The 16,542-nt window shown below is 27.4% G+C and overlaps 1 protein-coding gene across 1 annotated transcript in view; it reads left to right on the forward strand.

Annotated features, from left to right (window-relative positions):
* LOC136072060 (engulfment and cell motility protein 1-like) overlaps positions 1-16,542 on the forward strand; it is a 109,616-nt gene that overhangs the window by 75,531 nt on the left and 17,543 nt on the right. Inside the window, exons 11-17 of the mRNA XM_065820159.1 lie at positions 320-370; positions 720-845; positions 3,172-3,279; positions 3,862-3,966; positions 5,883-6,131; positions 11,465-11,536; positions 12,530-12,627. Of these exons, the coding sequence (XP_065676231.1) occupies positions 320-370; positions 720-845; positions 3,172-3,279; positions 3,862-3,966; positions 5,883-6,131; positions 11,465-11,536; positions 12,530-12,627 (809 nt within the window). The remainder of the gene's footprint in view (positions 1-319; positions 371-719; positions 846-3,171; positions 3,280-3,861; positions 3,967-5,882; positions 6,132-11,464; positions 11,537-12,529; positions 12,628-16,542) is intronic.

Below are 16,542 nucleotides of genomic sequence, written 5' to 3' on the forward strand. Positions count from 1 at the left end.
AGTCATTTTGCTCTTTTATGCAGAGAAATTGATTATGCGTTTATTTTTGGAGTGAAAGTATTATTATAACAATTATTTTATACAATTGGTATTGTTGCAAAAAGTTTATAAATATAAATGTTGTTACAACTTTGATCTTTGAACTTCCTTGCTTACTGCACTGAAGCACTATTTTGACAAACATACCTAACAATTCTAACAAAGCTAAAGAACTTAACAAAATAAAAAAGTTTTTAATAAAACAGTTACCTGCTTTGGTATTTTTTTCCGAGGCAATAATTATTTATAAAAAAAAAATTAAACTTATGCATTTTTTTAGAAATTCACACATACCTTATCAACAAAAGGTTATACAAATGTGTTACAACAGGTATTTTTTATTTTTTGTTAGTTTTAAAAAATATTTTTTATATTTACTATATATTTAAATGATAACTGTTAATGTTTCAAATAATTGAAACATCTTTACTCTGTGCATACATTATATCCTTTTTCCTAAAACCAAATGTTAGAGGCAAAAAAAATAATTGAAATTGATTTTTAAAGCTAAACAAGGTAGTGAAGTGCAGGAGATTCGAGGTACAAGATGTTTGAGGTTTGAATCTACCCTACAGTAGCAGTTCTTAACTGTGGTTTTAAATATGATATTATTTTGTGTAGTTATTGGAAATTTTTTTAAAGCTTTTTATAAAGTTATAAAAAATGTATTTTGTCTGTAGATTATAGCATCATCTACCACGGGTACACTTTCAAGTGATATCAAACACCAGTTGTATGTTTATCAATCATTATTACTCAGTGTTCTTGAGCCGCGGCTTAAAACAAAACCTGACCATTCTGATCCTGTAAGTTTTTGTTTTTTTTAAACTTTTTAAACTTTTACTTACATCATTTTACTTAAGTTTTTTTTAAATTTGTGTATAGTTTTTTTATGTTTTTTTTTTATTGCCAATGACCTTTTAAAGCAAAATAAGTTTATTTAAATTTATAAGTAAATTTATAATAAAATTTATTTTTATAATTCATAAAAATATAGTTTAATGTAAAAAAATTATAAAAGTTATTCAATATTATTTTAACATATTAATTTTATATATATATATTTTTTATAAAATAAAATAAAAATAAAAGTTTATTTAAATAACTAGTAATGGTGAGCGCTTAATGGTATAGTGATAGAGTTATTATAAGATTATATAAGTGATAGAGATAGTGATAGAGATTTACATAAGTTTAATTGAATTTAGAAACATTTAATACAATTTGTATATATATATTATGTTTTTTACAAGCATAGCATATTTCAAAGAAAACGGCTTAAAAACAAGAAGCTAATAGAAAAAGAATTTCCAAATTTTATTTAGATCTTATAGAAAGTTTTCACACTTGACCACTTATGAAATAAAGTATGACCAAACTATGAAAAGACCACTGACCAAAATATGAAATAAAGTCAAACTTAGAAAATTTAAATATAAACAGCCCTGAATAGTTACTTTAAAAAAAATAAAAAAATTATCAGCTGCCATGTAAAATGTAAACGATACCGATGTGAAGTGTTGGCCAGAAAAAAGAACTTGTAAATGATGTAATCCAAATCTGTGTGGAAAGTTAATGATTATATTATCATCATTAATGTTAATATCATTATCATGTCTTCACTTTTGCTCACAGCACAATAAATGATATTTTGATAATTTATAATCTAACATTGTTGAACAAACTCTTAACAAATTATCCTTTAAACATCTTGTTATTGTTCTCAAGCTAATTCCTGCCCTGGTAAAATATAGGAAAACTGCATAATTTTACAAAAAAATGCTTGTTTGGTTTTGCATTTGTGATAAAGGGGTATTAAAACTGTACTTTGTCCCCAGCAATCAGTTAACCAAAATCTTTACATTGAGAATCGCATCATCAATTATCTTTTAATAAAAAAATAATAATGACCATTACTTATTTTGACCTGACCTGGCTTTATCGCTAAAACGATGATCTCGTTCTATAAAACGAATTTCATAAATTATGTGGTCAAAATGGATAACCCTCCAAACATGTTGCATAATTACAAATTTTGCATAGTTACATAAATTGATGTTGCATAGTTACAAGTTCTCTTTTAGAGTATAGGTTTTAAAGTAATGATGCAAAAAAATCTGAAACAGTAATAAAATCAGAAATATTAAACTCATATAAAGAAAGTATATATTAAAACTAACAAAGGAAGAAATACTTTTTGTAAATAGATTTCTATTTAATTTATGACTTAAAAGCTCGGGCAGTAATAGCAGCTTATAATTGCTATGGATACTGAGAGCCCTTTATGAATTTATTTGATTAAACACTCTTAATGCCATAACTATAGTATTTCTTGTCACTGCTTATAATAAAAAAAAAGTTAAAAAATAATCTTTTTTAATTGCATAATCTATAATTAATATTTTTTGAATACATATACTTTTTTTTTAACGTATTTACGTTTTCTTGCTGTAACATTGACACCAGTTCTCTTAATTTTGTTGCAACAATGTTCTCAACTTTTTTATTATGTCTCAATTATTTTATGGTCTCAATTATTCTATGGTCTCAATTATTTTATGGTCTCAATTATTTGTATTATGTAAACTTTATATCTTTTTTCTAGTTTTTCAATATTTCAAGATTGTGTTCTGGTTTATGAGTTTAATTTTTGATTTTTTTACAAAAATCAGATATCAAACTTTAAAAACTTTAAACAAACTTCAAAGTGATTTTTTAAATGTTTATTTAGAAAAGCTTTAATATTTAAAGAAGTTTTTTTCGTTGTTCTTGCAAAATTTGCAGGTAAGCAAGGCCCAACTGGTAAAAACCTTGAATCTCAACAAAATCAAATTTTTGCTGAACCTGTTTTAAAGACAATCTCTAGGACACTAGTATTTAACTCAGATATTGGCTGAAATGGAAAACTAGAAATTTTATAGAATGGTATTTAATCAATAAATTGTTTAAAACTTATTCTCTAAAATTTTCAGCAGTTTTTAAAAGTTCTTTTAAACTTAACATGCTGATGGATTTTAATGGATTTTTAACTTACATGAAATCCATACAAACTCCAAGAAAATTTGTTTTATGCACATTCATTATAATTAATTAGTTTTTATGTATTATTTTAATGAGATTTTATTTTTTTAGAAATTACTTACTGAACTAAACAGTATTTACAATTATGCATTTGAGTCAGCACCATTGGCCAAAGATAAGAATTTAGGAAAAGCTGATTTCAAAAAGTTAGGTTTTGTTGTAAGTAAAAAATTTTATTTGATATATGATATCTTTTCTTATACATATATGAATATATGAATATATATATATATATATATATATATATATATATATATATATATATATATATATATATATATATATATATATATATATATATATATATAATAAATCATAAAGTATATCCAACACTCTCTGATTGCTTGGAGTCTCATCCTTTTACTGTGACTGTTCTTAAGTACTCTAAAAAATCTTATTCGCCTAGTTTTTTTCTTGAACATCGGTTCTTTGGAATGTACTGCCTTCATCTTGTTGTTCTGATTTATATAAGTTGCAATCTTTTAAGTTAATTGTTAATCTGTTGATTGTTATCTTGCTCTATATTAGCATCTGCAAAAACTATATACTTCATCTTTCCTCTTCCAGTAACTTCCAATTCTAATGGTGGTTGATTGCAGCCTTGTTGGAAGTGAAGATGTTGAAAAAAAAAATTATTAATTATAATATTTTTATTTAGCTATTGATAATAAAAAATAATAATTAATAATATCTTTATTGCAGAATTTTTATAAAAATTTTACTTAATAAAATTTTATCTAGAACAGTGACTCACCCTTAAGTGATTTTGAGGAAACTCCACCTGGTATGTTAGCATATGATGCAATGTTATATTTTGCTCAAAAACAACTGGATTCTTATGTAAAGGTAAATTACATTCTCCAAACTCTACTGACTTTTTTATATTATAATCAACCTAAGGACTGGTAACATTTGCAACATCAACACAGCATAAGGTCTTTTAGAATTTTTAATAATATATAACTCAATCCAAATGTTATTTTAAAATGTTTTTGCAAATGTTATAGTTTGAATTTTGTAAACTCATTTAGGAATAATAGTCTTAAAAATATCCGAAGTTATTTTACGATTTTTTATCATCATCATCATCATCATCATCATCATCATCATTATAGTTACAAAATATTACTAATTAAAATTGTTTATTAGCAGAGTCAAATTTAGAAAGAAAAGAACTCAAAGAAAAATAATACTGAATAATATTTAAAAAAACCTAAAAGTCTTCAAGTTTTATTAGGGCGATTGAATAAGTGCGAATTTCATAAGTGCAAACTGGAGTCTGAACTTGCATAAGTGCAAACTGACATAAGTGTGAATCAGTTGCAAAAACTGGCATTAGTGCAAATTGGCATAAGTGCGCCAAAAGAATTTGTTAACATTGACATGTGTACAAACTGGCATAAATGCGAATTAGCACAAGTGTAAAATGCCAATTTGCACTTTTGCTAATATTTGCAATTTTATTTGGTGCACTTATGCCAATTCGCACTTAAACCATTTTGCACTTATGCCAGTTTTTGTAATTGGTTCGCACTTATGCAAGTTTGCACTTACCTGTTATGCAAGTTCGCATAACAGGTAAGTGCAATAAGTGCATATTCCAAATTTTTCAACTGCTTCACACTTATGACAGTTTTCACGCCGTAATGTTTGCAAACTCTTTTGGCGCACTTATGCCACTTTTTGCAATGCTTTGGATTTATGCAATTTTGCACTTATAAAATTTGTGCTTATTTAGCCTCCCAGTTTCATTTATTTAAGTAGTAGTTTTTTGTATAATTATAAATACTGTTGTAGCATTTTACAGGTAGCCCAGAGAAGCTGTTTCAAATTTAAAAAATAATTTGAAACAGCGTCTCTGGGCTACCTAAAATGTATATAGATAATTTTATTAAAAAAATTATTTGTTTTTCATAATAAAAAGCGTTACTATAATTAACAACCATTTCTTAATTGTTAAAAATCTTTGCAAAAAGGTTTTTTATCCAAATTACCCAGATTAATGTACAATGTTCTAATCAAAATTCAAAGCTCTATGAAAATTAATGTAGATATATTATATTTTGTCCATTTTTTCTTTGACATAAAGTAGTTTTTTTGGTTGCAATGTGAGGATTTCTAAGTTTTCAGTTGTTTATGTTTTTATGTTTATACTAAAGAGCTACAGTATGATGTCACGCTGATTTACATTTAATAAATGATTGTTAAATGTAAATGTAATCTTGACAAAGCGAGTAAAAATCTCTATATCAATTAACCATTACATTTCATATACACCACCATTATAATTACACTTCATATACACCACCATTATAATTACACTTTATATACACCACCATTATAATTACACTTCATATTCAATTTGACACTTCTGAATGTTTGAATAAATAAGTAATGAATGAATGTTTGAATGAATGTATAGTTCTCTTAGTTTAAAAAATTGAATTGAAAAATTAAAAAAAAAAATTAGTTTGGTAATAAAATTTATTGTTTATAATAAAACAATAATAATAATATCTTTGTAGCAAAATAGTTTTGAAAGAATCTTATAATTCTAAATTCTTTATAGCTCATCCTGTTGTTTTTAAAATCAATAAGTATTTTAAAAGTATTATAAAAGTAAATGTTTTAATTAAAATTATTATAGGAGTCAATTTTGTCTGGGGAATTCATCTTATTAATATTTATTTATACTTTACTTATTTTGTATTTGCTATTATATTTGATCATGTTTAAGAAATTTTAGAATATTTATAATTTAGGTAATTCTTGAAAACTATGGGCGTGATGAAGATTGCAAATGCCCATTTGCAAAGAGCTCCAAACATCTAACAAAGATGCTTTGCGAAGTTTTGAATGTTGGAGAACCAATATCAGACACTGAAGAGCAATTTCAACCAATGTTTTTCACTACAGACAATGTGTTTGAAGAACTATATTGTGTTTCTATTCAACTTCTTAATAAAACATGGAAAGAGATGAGAGCTAAGACTGCTGAAGATTTTCCAAGGGTAAGTTGTTATCTGATCAGTTGTTAAAAGTTTTAATAAATGTTATATATTTTTTTAAAATACATATATTATTAACGGGTGATGCGGAAGTTATCGGACAAAATAAAAACGTCAATAGCTTATTTATAAATAAAAAAACAAACTACTATTATGTTTTTTTTAAATAAAGCATTTATCTTTTAATAAAAATATATTATTTTTTATATGAAAAAACACCACCATCTGCAATTGATCTCAATTTTGCTCTGATGCCTTTCATATGCGACTGTAAAAAGTTTAAATCAATTTCTTGTAGTTTTAGTTTAATGCGATCAATCAAAACTTGCTCTATTGAAGCTTGCCAATCTCCCTCGTAAACTTTCTGTGCCAAATGTCCCCAAAAATTTTCAATTGGTCGTGCTTGAGGCACATTTGGGGGATTGGATTCTTTATCAACGTAATAAACATATTGGTCCATCCAACTTAGAGAATCTTTAGAATAATGAGAACTTGCTAAATCTGGCCAAAATAAATAGTTAAAGTCTCCATGATACTTGTGAATAAATGGAAGAAGTTGTTTTTCTAAACATTCATTAATATAGATTGATGAATTGATCACTACAGCCTCGGAAGTGCGAAACAATGGCTCGGACATACCACGGTCAGATTTTACGATTTTTTTTTTTTTATATTAGGTTTATTTACAAAAAACATTTTTAGTCGCTTTCGAAAAGATTCTCGTTCAGCTGCATTTAACCTCATTTTAAATAATTGTGTTTCAAATAATAAAGTTTATACTTTATAGAACGTTTATGCCTACGCATAAAACCATAAAAATTAATTATTATGCTCAAATAATGAAATTAGGATTTGTCCGATAACTTCCGCATCACCCGTTATTCTTAAATTTCACATAAATTTGTGAAGTTGTGTATGTGAGAACGCACGCACTTTGCATTTTACACTCTACATCAGCTTTTGCATGGTCTTCAATTTGGTGTTATTTGTTCCTGTAGTCACAAAACAGCAGCTTCATTCACTGCATTCACATACTGCTTGCCAAACTAAGAATTTTTTAGCAAGTTTTTGCATTCCCATGCATTTATAATTGGAATTCAGTTTCTTGCAATTAATTGCTGAATAATATTAGTGTCCTGGACAGCTTTGAACAATGAACTCTAACATTTTCTTGTTTTTTCTTCACGACATAGAACTCTTTTTTTATAAGACTCATAGTCACAATTTCTCTTCACTCTTTGTATAGTGGAAGCAATTATCTTAAATTTATTTGCTAAAGTTGAACAGAAATCTCCGAATTTCTGTCTAAGGTATTTTTCACTTTTTAACAAGATCTCATTGAACAAAAACTTTTTTTCTTCGACTTCCAGATTTCCTTTTGATTGTACCAGTGTCCTTAAATAGTTTTGCAACACTCTGCACTGTTCTTAAAGCAATCTGTAGCTTTTTAGAAATTGTTTTGTTTGATACACCAAGATTTTCAACCAGAAAATGCAAAAAATTTTCTTGCTACTTATCTTGATTGATGACTTATCAATTAAAGCTAATTGTTTCAAAATCAGAGTTGTTTAAATTTTGAATAATACAATGACATTTTAAAACAGTTAGCTAATTAAAGTAATCCACGGTTTCCGTAAACACCACATCAGAACACGCACAGATTTTTTTTGGTACATGTTTTATGTAGTACAATAAGTTATGAACTTTTTGTTATATAATAGCTGAAGGGCTTAGGATTAGTTAAAGAGATTATAGTTTCTATAATTGAAGGGGTTATGGTTTAATATGGTTTGGAATGTGGTTTTTATAGTTGGAGGTATAATGGGTTAATGCAGTGGAGAAAATAGAATGTCACTATTATTTTTCGTTCTGGTTCAACAAAAAAGGAAACAATTTTTAAATCTACTATATTTTTTATTATCTTCTACTACAACTAGAAAATTTATAAATTGGTATGTTTAATTAAATACAAATAGAAAAAAAATTAAAAGTATTCAATTTGCGGAGTTAGCCTCATGTGCGTTATATACATGAAAGTACTGAAAATATTTTGTTTTTATTCTCATTTAATATTTAGTAATGCTTCCTGAATTCATAATGACTTCAAATATGCAACTTAACACACTAGTCACAAGATATTTCTTCTGAAGATATTTCCAAGCTTCTCTGATACAAGTTTTCAACTTGAATGTGTATTCAAATTGCTTATCATTTTCATAAACCTTTCAAGAAAGTATTCCCCATAGATTTTCAATTGGGTTTAAATCTGGACTACTTGCAGGTGAATCCATTACGTAAATAATTATTTCTCTAAACCAAACTTTTGTAAGCTTTGAATTATGAATAATAGCATTGTCTTATTGAAAAGTGAAATCTTTACGCATCAATTCTTCACCAAATCATCGATCAAACTACTTTCTAGTTAGTCAGTGTAGTCGTGTGAATTTATTTTTGTTGAAATCCGGTGGAAGTTTTTTAGCAAAGGAAAAAGCCCCTCAAACTATTACAGTTCCATCACCTAAGTTACAACTTATCCGAGTTTCTTCCTCTTTTTAAAATATTGTGCCAGTAATATTGATAACCATCAGGACCATCTAGATTGAAATTTATTTCATCACTAATGGGAACTTGATGCTACTCCTCCTGCCAAAAAATTGTGATCTTTTGCAAATTGTAATCTAGCTTCTTTATGACGAATATATATTTTTTTTTCAACAAATCTTACATGAAGATCCAAACATAGTTTGAAAAAGCCAATAAGTTTTGGCTTTTTCAACAATGTTTGGATCTTCATGTAAGATTTTGGTACAATAGGCGTACAATAACTTATTTAGTACAATTATCAATTTTACATTTGCCACCACTTCCCTTATAAGCTCCATAATTAATCCCATTGAAGTAATTATTAATTACTTTTGGAGGTCTTTTAATTTTCTTTGAAATTTCCAGATTAGATAATAATCTAATCGTATCTTTGTATGCTTTGATTACAGCTATTTCTTCATTCGTTTAACACTTACCATATCCCATTTTACATTTAGCTATCAAAAACCGAATGTTAAAAACTTTATGAGCACTGATTTCACAGTCTTTGTTTAACTTACAAACAATAAAAATTAGGTCACAAATGTGTATCACTGGATCAAAATATACAAGTAAACTGAAAATAACTATTGTTGAGGCTATTTTTATTTGTTACTGCTAATATCAAGTATTATACATTTTATGTTTTTATAAAATGTACCATTCAATTATGCTATATTATAATCTAAAAAGCTGTTGTTTGTAACAATAATTAAAAATGTGTGAATACAAAATATGTACTGCGCAAATTTGCTTACAGAGTTACAAAATATTTTATTAGTACAAGGTGAGGCTAATTCTATTTTCTCCACCATTGTTGCGGGGTTTATGGTGTTATAGTTAAGCGATTATGGGTTAATAGTTGAAGGGAGTTTTGGTTTAGTAGTTGAAATGAAATTAGTTACGATTTAATGTTTGATAAATAAAATTTAAGGTTGTTAAAATATATATATATACAGTATCGGACAAAACAAGTGCAACCAAATAACGCTAATTTAGTTTTTTTATATAAAAGTGCTGCATTTTTTCAATTTAGAGAAATAACTATGTAACTGTTTAGAGACAAAGTTCTTTAAGTTTTATTCATCACAAAGTTCATTATTTGTACATGAAAATTAATAAATTAATCAAAAGTATTAAAAAAAGTTGATTTCTGGACATAACAAGTGCAACTCGACAAAATCTTGACCAAGTTGTATTTCGCTATCAATATTTCGTGGCGAATCCTTTGTTGTCAATCACAGCCTTGCATCTTCGAGGCATAGATTCGATCAGGTGATCAATGAAACTTTGTGGAATCGCTGCCCAGGCCTTTTGGATTTGTTCAAACAGTTGATCCTTATTACGAACACCTTCACGATTAATTCTGCCGTTGACAATCTCCCACAGGTTCTCGATAGGGTTGAGATCCTGAGATTGAGGCAGCCAATCCATCACCGATAGGTGGTTGTCTTGAAACCACTGCTTGACTACTTTTGCAGTGTGTTTCGGATCGTTGTCTTGCTGAAAAACCCATTTTATTGGCATATTCCATTCAGCATGAGGTAGCATAACATCTTTCAGGATATTTTTATACATGAAACAGTCCATTATTCCATCATTTCAATGTATTGGACCTAGATCGTTAGCAGAAAAACACCCCCAGACTATTACATTGCCTCCACCATGCTTCATGGCCTTATGGCAGTAACGTAAATCGAGGCGTTTTCCGGTCGGTTGACGTACACGGCAAATGCCATCGCTCCCAATTATGTTGAACTTTGATTCATCACTGAACAGGACAGTTCGTCATTTCTGCACATTCCAGTCAATATGAGGTGTAGCAAACAGGAGTCTTTTCTTCTGGTTTTTTAGTGAAATCAGCGGTTTCTTTGCAGGGCGTCGAGAAAACAATCAGGCTTCAACAGCACGTCGTCTGATTGTTCGGTCCGATACACGCAGCTCTAATTGCTTTTGTATCTCGACTGATGATATCCAGGGGTCCTTCTTAATGGATCTGACGATCATAGAATCCTCTCTAGAAGTGGTGGAACGCGGTCTTCCAACTTTGTTATTTGCTGCCAACTTCCTCGTAGAGCGATATTTGTAACATAGTCTTTAAACGGTCCATTTTTTCACGCAATATTTATCACAAATACTTTTTTGTGACATTCCACTTACGTAATCGCCAATAATTTTCTTTCTTAGTTCCAATCCAAGACTATCGGGAGCCATTTTTGCGATGCTTCTGGAAGCTTCTGGATGCGTCTGGATGCTTCTGAATGTTTCTGGATATTTCTGGATGCTACTGGATGCTTCCAGATGCTTCTTCTGGAAACTTAAGGAAGCTTCTGGAAACTTCTGGATACTTCCTTTAATTATTAAAAAACTTTCATGGCGTTGACACGGACCAGACTTAAGAAAATGAAACAAACCAAAAAAGTTGCACTTGTTTTGTCCGCTGCCAAATGGCACTTGTCAACGAAATTCTGCCTGTGTGCTGTCACCTGTCAGCTGATTGCTCATGTCATTACATGCTATGACTCCAGACTCCTGAACTGTTTGCTGTGGTAGTATAGTTCGTTTCATTTTTAAGACATGTAAAAACTCTTTTTAGCATTGTTCGATGTTGGTTGCAAATGTTTTGTCCAATACTGTATATATATATATATATATATATTCTTATTATATATTCTTAAATTTGGGATGTAACAAGTTTTCATGCCAACCACTATTTACATGCTAGCAATCATCTGCTTGGTTACTTTTTTTAGGTCATTGGTGTAGTGAAAGATCAAATCAAAAGAGCTCTTGTAGCAAAACCAGAGACTATTGAAAAATTTAAGGTAAGTTTTTATTATGTAGATAGTTAAGTTGTTTTTTAAAGATTAAATTTACAATTTAACCTAATTAAGTTTAATCTATGTATAACTATTTTCTTTTAAAAAGTTATTTAAAATAAATTAATTAAATTTATTATTATTAAATTAATATCTATTCCCCTCATAATCTTTACTTTCCTTCTCCATTGATCATAAACTTTCCGTCACAACTGGTCATAATCTCTACAAAAAAAAACAATTAAAAATTTAAAAGAAATAAATTGTTTTACAACTATTTTTTACAACTAATTTTAGAACTATTCGTGTTTTTTTTTAATCTTTTTTAATTAGTCAGCAAACTAATTGATATTAAAAGTAAAAAAAAAAACTATTAATTAAAAGTTTATTATTTATTTATTAACTTTGTACCAATGTGCAATTTTTATTTGTATCAATGTGCAAAAATTTAATGTATTATAAAAATTATTTAATCTATTATTAAAATATAAAATTTTTAAGTTATACCTAATACTACCAAGTTGTTTGTACCATGAATTAGTTATCATCTACTATGTTCTGTTATATTAAAAAAAGACAATTTCAAAGTACTTCTTTAATAGAATGGAAATCTATATTTATTTTAATTGAAGTTTAAATAATTGAAAATGTAGATAAAATGACAGTTACCATTCTTTACATTATAAGGTAAAAATACAATTTTCTTTTTACTTGTATTTTTTAGTTTCCGCCTTTTCATTTAATAAGGTTTATATTTATAATTAACTTTATATATTTGTAATCAACTTTATATATTTGTAATCAACTTTATGTATTTATAATCAACTTTATATATATTTATAATCAATTTTATATTTTTATAATCAACTTGAATAAACTTTTCTAATCATTTCTTTAGAAAGTTGAATTTTTACTTATATAAAAATTTCTCACTTTGTGTTTTTATAAAATCAAATCTTATTATCATCAACACCATCACTTGTTTCAATTTTTTTCTAGAATAAGGCTTTCAGTTTGACATACCAACAGATTCTTCGAATGATGCAACAAGAAGCGCAGGAAAGAAATATTCTTGACTCTCAAACAAAACCAGTCATGTTAGTGATAATTTTTTTACTTTAATATTTGAAATAGTTTTATTTATTGTTATCATTAGTGTTGTGACCAAAACTAAAAATCGTAGCTAACTAAACTAAAAAAACTATAACTAAAACTAGCCGACTAACTTTTTAGTTAACTAAAATAAAATTAACTAAAATAGTCGACTAATTTTTTAGCTAGTTTAAATTGGTCGACTAAATTTTAAGTCTAAATAATACTGGTATGGGTGTCGATAGCCTTTATGCCACCTGGGACAGAAAAACCAGGTTGGCGCCTCTTTCTCAAAATTTTCCTATATTTTCAGAGAAAGGATCTATTTTTTTATTTTTTTAGATACCTTCTTTTTCTTTGGCTCCCCTTGGACATCTGCCGCCTTGGACAAACTGTCCCTTTCACAAAACTTGTCCCTTTATAATTTATTTTATATATTAACAATATATAAAATATATTATTAATATATTAATAAATATATAATATAATTAATTTATATAATATATTTATTAATAACTATGTTATATAAATTAATTATATTAAATATAATATAATTAATTTATATAATATATTTATTAATAACTATATTATATAAATTATTTATATTATATATAATATAATTAATTTATATAATATAGTTATTAATAACTATATTGTATAAATTAAATATATTATATATACAATTAATATATTAATAATATATTTTTAGCTAAATAAAAAGTCAGCTAGTATTCAGGGCCGCTGAGAGAAGGAGGGGAAGAGAAAAGGACAGTTTGTCGCAGGCGACAGATGTCCAAGAGACGCCAAAGAAAAAGAATTATTTTCAAAAATTCTGACAGAAACGACACCATGAACTTTAATTAGAATTCTATCAGAATTTTCAAAAAAAAGTTTGTTAAAACATGATCATTGTACCGCAAATACCGCGAAAATAGAAAGTATCCACAAATTTAACGAGATGCCGGCGTGAAGAAGTGGGGTGGTTGGTTGTGAAGGTGTGTGACACCCCATCAATTAACTTTTAGTTCATTTAGTTGGCAAATTTGATTTTTTTAGATAAGTCAGTCAGGAAATGTAGACTTTTCAGACCAGCCAGTCAGCAAATTTTAAAAAGTGAGGACTTTCATTTTCTTTTCCAGCCAGCAACAATTTTAATGGCGCTCTTGATGTGATACCAACTTGTGCCGGCCATGTAAGCTACAGAGGTGGTTACAACCATTTTAAAAATGAAATATCTTAAAAAACACAATTTATTAAAAAATAAGTTATTTAAGTTGGCCTAAAAATTATATAAACTCCCTAATTATGACTATTACACAAAAATAATTTTTATAAATCTTGTTATGCGTTAGTTTTGAAGAGGTTAGATCTCCAAGAATTTATTCATTTGCCTTTACGAGTTGCTGTAAGTTACAATTTACAGTTGTGATTTGATAAAGCGCATGAATTTAAAGGTTTGCTTTTCAGAGTTTTTCAGGTTTTTCAAGAGAAATAGTTTTCAATTTATAATTAAACTATATGTAATAATAAAAATAATTATGTGAAACAAATTTATAAAAAATAGATTGTGCAATATTTTTTTAAAAGTTATGTTTTGTGCCAGATTCGGTATAGTAACTATATTCGGATTTCCTTTATGTAACACCAATCATTTTTTGATGTAAGAACTCATAAATTAGTTAGCTCTACATTCTTAAAGCGCTAATATATTTATTTACAACAATTAGATTGTAAAATTTAGACAATTAAAGTTTTTTATTAAATTTATATTATTTAATTAAATATCTGTTAAACTATTTTTATTTTAATTTTAAAAATTGTAAAAAATAAATTAACTAGTTATGTTTTCGGTATAGTAACAGATTTTTTATAAGGTAAACTAAGCAGTTATCTTAGCAGTTGCCTCAGACCTGCTTAAAAAAAATGCTCATAATTTTAATCTGAAACAAATATATAAAAGATACAAATATATACTGTATTAAATTAAAAAGAAAAATAATAAATTAAATAGCATATATTAGTTAAATATTTTTGCTACTAATTTTGTTTAATATAAGTAATTTTATGATTTAATTTTAACAGAAAAAATGATTTATCAATCTGAAACTTACAAAAAAAATTTGGTAGTGATATGCCTAAATTTATTGGCCATGACATGACATTTTGATAAAAAATAATAAAAGAAGTCCTTTTGAAAAGACCCTCAGTTGTCATCAAATGAGGCCCTCGAAGTGTCTCTGCCTAAGGCCTGAAATGGTTTAATCTGTCATTGATTCTGTATGAAATTGCTTTTTATTAAATATCAGCTGTTTTAATCAAGTTATTCTGCTAAAAAACCGATTGTTATTTAATTCAGTAAAATAACATTTGGGGCAATACATGTACAGACAAAACATTTTATTTACCTATTTTTCACAAATTATATATGATTTTTGGTATTTTTGAAATTTAAAGGAAATTTAATGAATGTCTTTAAATTGATTTGATTATAATAACTTCATTAAATTTCTCACTGCAGCGAATTTTATGGAATATCCTTATTGAAACCTCAAAATAATGGTTTCCTGCTTTATACTAGATAAATAGTTCTTCTAAACAATATCTATAAATTTATTTTAAGAAATTAAATTGTTAAACGATGTCAAGAAATAATACGTTTTCTCCAAATCAAAATGGTGACAAAACCAGTTTAAGTTTTTCATCCAGTCAAAAAGAAATTGAAATTGATACACAGTCCATTGAGGAAACTACTAAAATGACATACAAATATTACTCAATTGAGGAGGAAACTTCAAAATGGGTATGCAATGAATGTAGTAATAACAGATCTAAAAAGTACTCGAGTAAAACATCAAAAAGTATACTAAATTACCATCTTGAACATGATCACAAAATTATAACGCTGAAAAAGAAATGAAACATGAGTGGTTTGTCAAAAGAAAATAGCGATAAGATTGATAGAATTCTTTTGATATTCATTATTGCCTGTTGTCTTCCATTTATGTTGGTAGAAAGTAATACCTTTAAAGAATTTGTTTTTTGCTTAAATCCAAAGTACAAAGTGCCTTGCCAAAAAAAGTTAAGATCTCTTTTAACAGATTTATATAGAGAAAAAGTTGATCTTTTGAAGTCTAAATTATGTTCAATTAAAGTTTTATCTATTTTTACTGATGGGTGGACCTCCTGTCAAAGCTATAGTTACATATCTGCAACTGCACATTTCATTTCTGAAAAAACCACTTTTATCAGTTTTTGTTTGGGATTTGCATACCTTAATGGGCGACATGAAGCAGATAATTTAAAAGACGCTTTACTAAAAATTTTAGAAAAATTCAAGGTAGATGATAAAATAATGAGTTTAGTATCCGACAACGCCAGTAACGTACGCAACAGTTTAAATTCTTTAAAAGTTTGTTTAAACATTCAACCAATAAGATGCATGTGGCATATTTTGCAATTAGTAGTAAAAAATGTCATAGATTTAGTTGAAGAAGGTGAAGATGATAGTTCATCTAAATTCTTTTTTATTGCAAAAACATTAACTAAGTGTAGAAGAATTGTTACATCTTTCTATTATTCATCTCAATTTAATGATTTATTAGAAGAAAGTCAAATGCGACAAGGTGTTGAAAGAAATCATGCACTTCATTTGATTCAAGATGTGAAAACTCGTTAGCACTCTACGTTTCTCATGGCAGAAAGAATGCTTAAATTTCACTCCTACATAAAAGATGTCTTTAATTCTAAAAAACAATACAAAGATATAAGAAAAAATTTGCTTGATGAAGATGAAATAGTTAACTTAAAAGAAACGGTAAAAGCATTAGCAAGCTTTAATCAAGTAAGTGTTTTACTTTCAGGCGATACTTATGCAACATGTTTTTTATTTATTCCAAGTATAAAGTACCTTGAGAAGCAAC

Source organism: Hydra vulgaris, chromosome 15 (genome assembly GCF_038396675.1).
Source record: "Hydra vulgaris chromosome 15, alternate assembly HydraT2T_AEP".
Taxonomy (NCBI): domain Eukaryota; kingdom Metazoa; phylum Cnidaria; class Hydrozoa; order Anthoathecata; family Hydridae; genus Hydra; species Hydra vulgaris.